This window comes from Hypomesus transpacificus, chromosome 17 (genome assembly GCF_021917145.1).
Source record: "Hypomesus transpacificus isolate Combined female chromosome 17, fHypTra1, whole genome shotgun sequence".
Lineage (NCBI taxonomy): Eukaryota > Metazoa > Chordata > Actinopteri > Osmeriformes > Osmeridae > Hypomesus > Hypomesus transpacificus.
Window position 1 is genome coordinate 2,511,610 of NC_061076.1, and position 10,656 is coordinate 2,522,265.

Sequence of the window (10,656 nt, forward strand, 5' to 3'; positions counted from 1 at the left end):
ACTTCATCACTTTTGACCTCAACACTGCACTCTTGCGGTAGCCACAGCGGGTTGCATTTAATCGATTGACTCCCAAAATGCAGTGCGAGGTCTGTGGTGCATACTATTATTCCCAAAGAGGGGTGAAGAGTCGACATTTAACGTTGTATTATTGTACAATTACAAAAGGACTCTAACTGATTCTGAAATTAACATACAAAACAAGAACCTCTATTAAAAAATCCACAATACAGATATTGGATCGTGCTCCTAATAGGTTTTGATTGAGATCAGTGAATTATTCAGTATGGATTCTCCTGTATAATGGTAGCACCCTAGTAGTCCCTCTCTCTTTCCTTTTCCTATTGAAATAGCAGCCATGAGGTAAGATCAGCGATGTCGTGGCGATGTAATTCTTAAAAAAATGTCCGAAACACGTTTTTACTCAACTAAGAATACAAATTATATTGCGCTTGTCTATGTGGAACTTTTACATACACTTATAAGCACATTAATGATGAAAAATGTGTATTTCACTGGTCAATGTGTGCGACACGATGTGGCACAGCTCAGACAGAGGCCATGTTGTCGGAATACAACATGGAGAGACAGGCGAGAAGCCGGGCCCAAAACGGCTAAATGATCTAGCATGCCTCGTCCTTTTTTCCCGTTTATTAATTGCACAATGCGTTTACCATTGACATTTAGCACTGTTTTTTTTTAACGACTGTAGTCTGTAAGGGTCGCCGTTATTTAATGGGTAAAGTGAATGGCGTGAGTACCTTCATGTTTAAAGTTCATGTTACTCGTCGGTTAAACTAGGAATGTAATGAACTGTCAAATGTGTTCTTTTTCACCCCCATCAGCATGCTCAGGCTCCAAAAGAGGCTTGCCTCTAGCGTTTTACGCTGTGGCAAGAAGAAGGTATGGCTTGACCCAAACGAGACCAATGAGATTGCCAATGCCAACTCCCGTAAGTATTTAAACGATAAAAGGCACGTGACATCTGTCAGATTGAAACTAAAGTCAATCTCCTTAAACCAATACCAACTGATGGGAGTTGTAAAATGTACATCACAACAACTCGATCACTCTTCCTGACTGCAGGCCAGCAGATCCGTAAACTGGTGAAGGATGGTCTCATCATCCGTAAGCCCGTCACGGTGCACTCCCGTGCACGCTGCCGCAAGAACACACTGGCACGCCGCAAAGGAAGGCACATGGGTGTTGGTAAGCGATCCAGACCAAGATACTCATGAACGACTTTCCCCTTCCTATTAATCAAAATCCAATTGTTAGTAACTAGTGATTTATACCAATAAACGGTTTCATGCCCAGTTACTGTAGTACAGGGTTCTCCGACCCTGGTCCACGAGAGCCTCTGTCTCTCTGATGTTTCCCTCCTCCAGCACACCTGATTCAAATGAATGGTCATTACCCGGCTTCCACAGAGCTTGATAACAACCCATTCATTTGAATCAGGTGTGCTGGAGCAGGGAAACATCTCAAACATGCAGGACAGTGGCCCTTGAGGACCCAGGGTTGGCCACCCCTGCTGTAGTATGTCCCTCCTGAACACCTGAGTTAACACCAGCCTGTGTCCCCAGGTAAGAGGAAGGGTACAGCCAACGCGCGTATGCCAGAGAAGTTGTCCTGGATGCGCCGCATGAGAATCCTGAGGCGTCTGCTGCGGCGTTACAGGGAGTCCAAGAAGATCGACAGGCACATGTAAGTCTGGAAGTGCATCCTGTAAAGTCATGCACCATTTGTAACGTTTTACGGTTAACCCAGTGATTTCTGAAGTTCATGTCTGATGTAATTTGGATTGCAACAGAACAAGTGTTGATGCCAAACAGCTGTAGTTTAGTTATTGTATAAGTAAAGGTCCCTTTGCATTTAGAATCAAAAACTTAATAGGACAGTTAAGTAATTTCACGTGTTCAATGTAGAAAAGTCAGCTTTGTTGACAACCCTACTAAAAACTCACAAGAAGAATTGACAGTTTCTTGAAAGTGACGAGTGCCTGTTTTTCTCACACGATTAAACCGTGTTGTTGTGGTGTTTGACCTCCCTCAGGTACCACAGCCTCTACCTGAGAGCCAAGGGTAACGTGTTCAAGAACAAGCGCATCCTCATGGAGCACATCCACAAGCTGAAGGCCGACAAGGCTCGCAAGAAGCTCCTGTCGTAAGTCTTTGTTCTTAACAACCCCAGAACTCTCTGGGAGGCCTGGAAGATCTGTGTTGGGGCAGCTACGATGCTTGAATAGAAAGGAACCACATTTTCAAGTAGGATAGAGGGTGTGCATTAAGGATGGGGGTGTGCAGCAAATGTATCAAGACTACGCTTTATGATGTACCACATGGTACTGGGGTTTTCCAAAACAAAGAAACATTTCAATTTAGTAGAAAACGCAGCAGAAAGCCCAGCATCGGAAGTGCTTAGTTCCAACTGCGTGCAGTGTTTCCCACAGATTAGAAAGCTATATGTGGGGGGGGGGGAAGGAAATGCAGGGAAATTAAATGCAGCTGAACAAATACGCTGCGTGTTTTAACCTAAATAGTGTTAAAAAATAATAATTACGAAACGCAATATGTGGCGGCCGGTGTTGATTCTGTGCCGCACCGCCACAAATTAGTCTGTGTGTGGGAGTCACTGGTGTGCTGCCTCTGACTCGCTTGTCTCTATGTGCTACGTCTGACTCGCTGGTCTGTCTGTTGCCTCTGACTCGCTGGTCTCTGTGTGTCCTGCCTCTGACTTGCTGGTCTCTCCACAGCGACCAGGCCGAGGCCCGCCGCTCCAAGACGAAGGAGGCGCGCAAGCGCAGAGAGGAGCGTCTCCTGGCCAAGAAAGAGGAGTTCATCAAGACCCTCGCAGAGGAGGAGTCCACCAAGAAGTGATCAGCCTCATCTCCCAGCTCCTCGCTCAAGTGCTTACAATAAAGTTGTACAGAAAACACAGCCCTGTGTCCTGCTCATGTTTTATTAGGTACACTTCCTGCATTTAGTGGGTGCTTTTATCCGAAACGATATACAAATGGTGCATAAGGATAGCTCAAGTTCTTGGTTCTAAAAAGTATCGTTAGTCAAGGAATGCTTTGTATTTAGTAGCCGTATTGCAAAGTAAGCACATCTAGGCTAGCAGGCACGAAGAACTTAGAAGGATTCTACAATAACATCTTGATTACTACTATTTAATGCAACATTGGCAGCAATTGCAGTTCATGCATGATTTCGACATAGCTATATGGCATGGATTTCATAGGTCCAAGTCTTTGCAGGTGATTACAAAATCTGCTGCCCTCTAATGGTAGAGTAGTATTGATCCCCAGAGGAAAATGCTAAATATGTCTCAATGGAATCTACAATATTAGCCCAAAACTATGGGATGTGCTTGACATGTACGTGTGCAATCCAATGGTGTCTGTTAAGTGTCTTTTTAAAGCATGTTCTAGCACCCACAGTATAAATTCAGGACAAAAGGGTCCAGACTGGATGCCTTCCACACCGCCACAGCGACATCTGATTGGCAGCGATGGTGCTGAACAGGCCAAGTGCGCTCAATCACATGATGAAAAGTACCATGTGAGAAGAGCACACGATGCTACCACTATCTCGTTCTTCTCTTTTTAATGCGACCGATTTATATATTTCTATTATTTTTACTATTCACTTATAAGTACTATATCTATGGCGCTGCCACTGTCTAAATGTAGGCCTACTCCCTGAATAAATATTGTCAATTTTTTGGAAAAAACTAAAAACCTATTTGAGAAAGAAGTTGACAGAAGGGAGGAGAAATAACGACGTAAAAAAATGAAAATAGCGTGGCTCATTGGCTGGTCAATTCCCGTGATGCAAGGCTGTATATTGTGTTAAAATGTGCTAAAAACTTTGCCGTTTGTTAGTTTTTTTTATGTGTCTGCTTACAATGTAGAGTTTTGTTGCCTGGTAATTGTTAATTTGTGCCTGTTTACCATTGTAACCATGAGTTAAGTGACTGTTACGTTTGATAAGAAGAGCTGGATTCACAAACTGGAAGAATGAGATCCACGGTAGCAGTTGACTTCTCTCAGCCAATAATCTGCATTGCATCAAGTAGATAGAGCCCCTTTCTCGGAAAGTGACGTGAGATCGGTGGCGTTGGGGGGCCCCCTGACTTGCACGGGGTCCTGGTGCAGCCGCACCCTTGCATCCACGCTGTCTCCGCTACTGGTCTTACCCATGGAAAAATGACTCAAAAATAAAGGGCGCTCGGCATGGATAGAATAAGCTAGACACCGCGAGTGTTTTGGCAGTTGGTGCAAGAAACTAAGAGAGACTGGTGCTTGTTTCTGCACGTTTTGCTAAGTCAGTTGCGGTAAGAAAGTGCTTGCTCGTCTTGTCATAGAGCCCGTGCACTCAAATTTACCAAGACGTTGCCCGGGAGCAACTGTTACAGCTGATACCGTTGTCTATGACTGACCATGACTACGACTTAAAAGTACGCCCCCCCAGGAATTCTTTTCACTTTAAGGCAGTGCCATCTTCACTTGGACCTAGTCATACGGTGTTGGTCGTCGATTCCTTTTTGTATTGTGGTGGCTTTTCTCAGCCTGGCTGCTGGTCAAAGAGAAGACGGGAGTTTGGTTTGATTTCTGGTTCAATGTGAAAATTCTTTAATCATATCTTATCAAAAGTTTCACACAGTGGGCCTTCTGCGGTTGAAGGCCTAGCATAAGCATAAACATCAGTTATACTCTGTACACAAGACACTCAGTTAAAGGACCTTGGCCTATTCAGGCTCCCCCTGTTTCCCTGTGTCATTCTTTCTATCAGTCTGTTCTATGGTCAGTGGCAGTTCGTCTTTGGTAACTAAGATTTTATGTGCTGCGTCTTGTCCTTTAGGTCAATGCTAGTTCACCTGAGGTAACCCTTCAGTTCTTAGTCAGTGAGGTAATCTTAGGATCATTCATATCGTTCAGTGCTAGTTCACGTCAGGACAATCAACTAGTTCAGTGATAGTCTTATAAAGTTTCCGGCCACAACAGTATCCATATGAGCCAAACCTTCTAATACAATGAACTATTAAAATAACAGTTCAAATCACAGCATGGTAATCAGCCAACTTCTAATAACAACAAACAAAGCTCACAGTAATTTCACGAGTATATTGTCATGGTGTGCTGGTACACTGAGCACTACACAGAGACTGAAATGTGAAGCTTAACTCAAACGTCTCAAGTTAATCAGTCTGTTCTCACCGCAGTGTGTGACCTCTGTGCTCCTCATGAAGGGTGGCATGTTTCAGAGTCCTGCTTCAGTACGTCAGTCTCGGTCTACACAGGACGTCCACTTGTAGGAATACATTTTGAGCTGCACAGAATTCATAGAAGAAAATCGACTTTACAATAACTGGAAACGACTTGGCCAAAGTGCAATGGAGGGCCCCTGGAGGGGTTTAGAGATGGCAGAGTGCTGTGTGACCTGATAGCAGTGTGCCTGACTCGGAGCTGTGCGGCGTGTTAGCGTTTCAAGTATTAAAAACCATGCTGAGAGCGACCATGTGCCAATGTTAGATGGGCTCATAGGGAGACCATGTCTGTTTGAGTTTCTGTTAAGTGTTGATATACACACTGTGTTTATATGATCCAGTGAGGTGCTATACAGTTTGTCAGAGAGGGAGGTTTTTTGTCCAGACAAGCAATAGCACTCCAGGCTAAGCACCTGTGGAATGTGCCCTGGTCTGCTGGTCTAGTTAAGCACCAGTGCTGCCCCATCTGTGCAATGTTTCAAACTGCACTTTGCTGTGGCGTGATTTAAATCAGTGGTTCCCAACCCTGGTCGTCAGGGAACCCCTGTCCAGCATGTTTTAGATGTTTCCCTGCTCCAACACACCTGATTCAAATGAATGGTCATAAACAGGCTTCTGCAGAGCTGGATAACGATCCATTCATTTGAATCAGGTGTGTTGGAGCAGGGAAACATCTAAACCTTGCAGGACAGGGGTGCCCTAAGGACTAGGGTTTGGAACCACTGATCTAAATGGTAGCCAAGACACAGGAGAAGCACCTGGAGATGACCACCAGATGTCCACAACATGTCTTCTACCAAGTGAAGGGCTCCATGTAATCTCTCTGTTTATTTTCTATATTTATACAGGTCCTTCTCAAAAAATTAGCATATTGTGATAAAGTTCATTATTTTCCATAATGTAATGATAAAAATTAAACTTTCATATATTTTAGATTCATTGCAAACCAACTGAAATATTTCAGGTCTTTTATTGTTTTAATACTGATGATTTTGGCATACAGCTCATGAAAACCCCAAATTCCTATCTCAAAAAGTTAGCATATTTCATCCGACCAATAAAAGAAGTGTTTTTAATACAAAAAAAGTCAACCTTCAAATAATTATGTTCAGTTATGCACTCAATACTTGGTCGGGAATCCTTTTGCAGAAATGACTGCTTCAATGCGGCGTGGCATGGAGGCAATCAGCCTGTGGCACTGCTGAGGTGTTATGGAGGCCCAGGATGCTTCGATAGCGGCCTTAAGCTCAGCCAGAGTGTTGGGTCTTGCGTCTCTCAACTTTCTCTTCACAATATCCCACAGATTCTCTATGGGGTTCAGGTCAGGAGAGTTGGCAGGCCAATTGAGCACAGTAATACCATGGTCAGTAAACCATTTACCAGTGGTTTTGGCACTGTGAGCAGGTGCCAGGTCGTGCTGAAAAAATGAAATCTTCATCTCCATAAAGCTTTTCAGCAGATGGAAGCATGAAGTGCTCCAAAATCTCCTGATAGCTAGCTGCATTGACCCTGCCCTTGATAAAACACAGTGGACCAACACCAGCAGCTGACATGGCACCCCAGACCATCACTGACTGTGGGTACTTGACACTGGACTTCAGGCATTTTGGCATTTCCTTCTCCCCAGTCTTCCTCCAGACTCTGGCACCTTGATTTCCGAATGATATGCAACATTTGCTTTCATCCGAAAAAAGTACTTTGGACCACTGAGCAACAGTCCAGTGCTGCTTCTCTGTAGCCCAGGTCAGGCGCTTCTGCCGCTGTTTCTGGTTCAAAAGTGGCTTGACCTGGGGAATGCGGCACCTGTAGCCCATTTCCTGCACACGCCTGTGCACGGTGGCTCTGGATGTTTCTACTCCAGACTCAGTCCACTGCTTCCGCAGGTCCCCCAAGGTCTGGAATCGGTCCTTCTCCACAATCTTCCTCAGGGTCCGGTCACCTCTTCTCGTTGTGCAGCGTTTTTTGCCACACTTTTTCCTTCCCACAGACTTCCCACTGAGGTGCCTTGATACAGCACTCTGAGAACAGCCTATTTGTTCAGAAATTTCTTTCTGTGTCTTACCCTCTTGCTTGAGGGTGTCAATGATGGCCTTCTGGACAACAGTTAGGTCGGCAGTCTTACCCATGAATGCGGTTTTGAGTAATGAAACAGGCTGGGAGTTTTTAAAAGCCTCAGGAATCTTTTGCAGGTGTTTAGAGTTAATTATTTGATTCAGATGATTAGGTTAATAGCTCGTTTAGAGACCCTTTTCATGATATGCTAATTTTTTGAGATAGGAATTTGGGGTTTTCATGAGCTGTATGCCAAAATCATCAGTATTAAAACAATAAAAGACCTGAAATATTTCAGTTGGTGTGCAATGAATCTAAAATGTATGAAAGTTTAATTTTTATCATTACATTATGGAAAATAATGAACTTTATCACAATATGCAAATTTTTTGAGAAGGACCTGTACATTCACAGCCTGTGCTGTTAGGAGAGGACACTCTGTTACCTTTTTTTTTTTTGACGAACATAAGGTACACAGCCATACACAAACACACAGTGTCTAATATCCAAACATAAGTTCATCTCAAGTTCAGCTGAAGGTTGGTAGATAAGATGAAGGTATCGCTGGTGTGTTTCACTTACAACAAACAGTATCAGTGCTACACCCAGTACTGCACTGCCTGCCCAAGTTCAACTCGGTTCCATTCCAGACTGAGTGTTCTGTGTCTCTGTTAGGTCTCGCGGCAGCCATGTTTCTTTAAGAAGCTGTCAGGTGTTATACAGCCAGTATATGCAGGATGACGAGCATTGTTAGAGTAAAACCAAACAGTGTAATCCTTCAGGTCAGACAAAGAAGGTTATGGGTCCGACATCAAGTTCAGGGAGAGGTCAAACAATGGCCTACTCAGAGCAAGGAGTTTGGGTCAAGGGGAGGGGGGCGTTTTGGGGCGAGCGTTGCATGAGGACAATGCCTTCTTTTGTTGCCTTCTGTCTGCACTGTGTCCAGAGGCAGGTCAGCCCTGTTGTGTGGTGTCACAAGGGCCAGGACAGAAAGAGCCCCACCCCCTCCATCCCTCCTCCATCCCTCCTCCACCCCCCTCCCTCCTTCACCCCCCTCCTCCCTCCCTTCACCCCCCTCCTCCCTCCTCCCTCCCTCCACCCCCCTCCATTCCTCCTCCCTCCCTCCCCAGGCTAAGCTGTGTGTCATGCTGCTTTCAAACTCCCCATCAGGGGCAGCTGGCCCGGGTTTGGCTGGAAACAGGATGAAACACCTAGACAAACACACTCAGCCACATGTACATACACCTACTCAATTCAAGCACTCCAAAACACACACACACACACACCTTCATTGGGACTTCTGTGGATTGACCAGGAGCCTTCAGCCAGGGAGAAATCTGTACCTGGGATGTATCAAAAGAGCTCTGTTTCATCCTGAGCTGAATAAGATTAATTGCATTAAAGAAAACTTAATCTAATTAGATTGATAATGCCGTGCATGATTCATTCAAGCTCGGCAGAGAGGGCAGGCATGGGGCTGGGCAGTATTGAACAAACCCCCTGGTGGTAATACGCTTATGAATGTGGTCTTGAAAAATGACTTTCTTGGACTTAATAAGGTTAGACGTGCTCTTTGTAACATGTATTTGGCTGTAATGGGGTCATGGCTGTGGTTGTCAGGGGACACTAAAAAGTGGATGTAACTAGAGGGAAGTTAGCATGGATTACTTGACTCAACAGCATTGCCATAAAATAGATTCATTGTCTATAGTTCCCTGATGTTGACAGATTGTTTCAGTACACTGACTTTGTCTGTTATCAGGTTTATGGTTCAAGAGTGACTAACGTTCCTTGTCTATGCTGACGTTTTCCTACTCCCTTACATTCCTGCTGGTATCTCATGATTTGTGCCGGTCATGCATGCTGGTGTGTGTCCTCCACAGGCATACAGCACCACAAGTATGGTGTGTGTGTGTGTGCGTGGGGGGAAGGAGGGGGGGGAGGGGGAGAAATTGGACCATTCTTGTCAATGAGTCTGGTGATGGGAAAGCTATTCTAGCATGTGTGTGTGTGTGTGTGTATGTGCTTTTAAGGGAGAGATAGCTTGCGAGAATTGAATAGAACGAGAAAGAGTTGAGCAAATTGTTAAATGACAGTCGTTGTACAGGTGCATCACGTCAGTGACCCCCTGTAGGTGTCATTAGTGGAGGTATGTCAGGCTTGGACGACAGAGACAGGAGACCACATAGCACATGCAGAGCATACATTCCTCATGAGAATCCTAGCTGCTCACACAAGCTACTGTATCCATGAGAACAGCACAAAGGTACGAGCCATCAGTCATAAAACCATTAGTCTACTCCAACCCTAACTCTCTGTACACAGATGGAAAAACAACAAAACAGTGACCTTCCTCATTTCCCTCATTCAATTTAACATTTAAATTACTATTCCGTATCCTAAGTACTAAGTTGTATCCCCCAAATTATCATTCATTACCCTTACTGAGGCTAGCAGTTAAGCATCCTTATGTAAGCCATCAAGATCTTAACAAAGGCTGTGGCACACTGTGACCTGTGCCAAGGAAACCTCTCTAAGAGCTGTTTTGTTTTAGGTTGCTTTGAATGGTCGGTCGAGCTCACCAGAAAGCAGAACACACCCTGATTCTCAATTTCCTGATTGACCACCCATACAAAAACCATACAAAAACAGAAAACGTTGTATGTGGGTGTGGAGCTTTCTCACTGAACCTGAACTTTCCTCTCCCCCTTTCCAACAAAAACATGTTTCATAGAAAAGTAGACACTTGTGGTATAAGATCCCCTCTCTCTCTCTCTCTCTCTCTCTCTCTCTCTCTCTCTCTCTCTCTCTCTCTCTCTCTCTCTCTCTCTCTCTCTCTCTCTCTCTCTCTCTCTCTCTCTCTCTCTCTCTCTCTCTCTCTCTCTCTCTCTCTCTCTCTCTCTCTCTCTGCTGTCATCCCTTGACTCCTCTTGTCTGTCAGGTGAGAAAATATCACCTCATATTAATAGCTGTCGTGAGCTGATGATGTAAACTAAGTTGAGTTGAAAACCCCCCTTGTAGAGCCAGAGGGGGAGCGAGGATAGAGGAGGGAAGTGGAACGAGAAGCTACATATAAAAAGCAAGGAAGGATTCGACTGGATTGGTTGAAAGCCCCAGTCCCTAGTATTCATACTCTCACATTCATTGGAGAAAAATAGTCCCTACTAACCCTCCCCCCACCACACACACGCTCACACACGCACACATACACTGGTCAAGACCATGGGCTAATTCAGTACCAGGCACTCATGTTACTGCCTGGTCTTTATGCAGCAGGGTCGAGGGGGGTAGGGGAGGGGGCTGGAGGGAGGGAGGGCGGTGGGAAGTCCATGG

At 44.9% G+C, this 10,656-nt stretch overlaps 1 protein-coding gene across 1 annotated transcript; it reads left to right on the top strand.

Annotated features, from left to right (window-relative positions):
* The first annotated feature begins 269 nt into the window (after positions 1-269).
* rpl19 (ribosomal protein L19) lies at positions 270-2,939 on the top strand. The gene is made up of 6 exons (XM_047039096.1): positions 270-363; positions 846-952; positions 1,087-1,209; positions 1,587-1,707; positions 2,056-2,166; positions 2,756-2,939. Exons 1-6 carry the CDS (start codon positions 359-361, stop codon positions 2,877-2,879), a joined length of 591 nt encoding a protein of 196 aa, XP_046895052.1. The 5' UTR covers positions 270-358; the 3' UTR covers positions 2,880-2,939.
* The last annotated feature ends 7,717 nt before the right edge of the window (positions 2,940-10,656 follow it).

Excerpts from the sequence above, each read along its gene's own strand:
- rpl19 (XM_047039096.1), top strand. Across the intron at positions 1,210-1,586 it reads AGGAAGGCACATGGGTGTTG|GTAAGAGGAAGGGTACAGCC; the intron begins GTAAGCGATCCA and ends CTGTGTCCCCAG. Across the intron at positions 1,708-2,055 it reads AAGAAGATCGACAGGCACAT|GTACCACAGCCTCTACCTGA; the intron begins GTAAGTCTGGAA and ends GACCTCCCTCAG.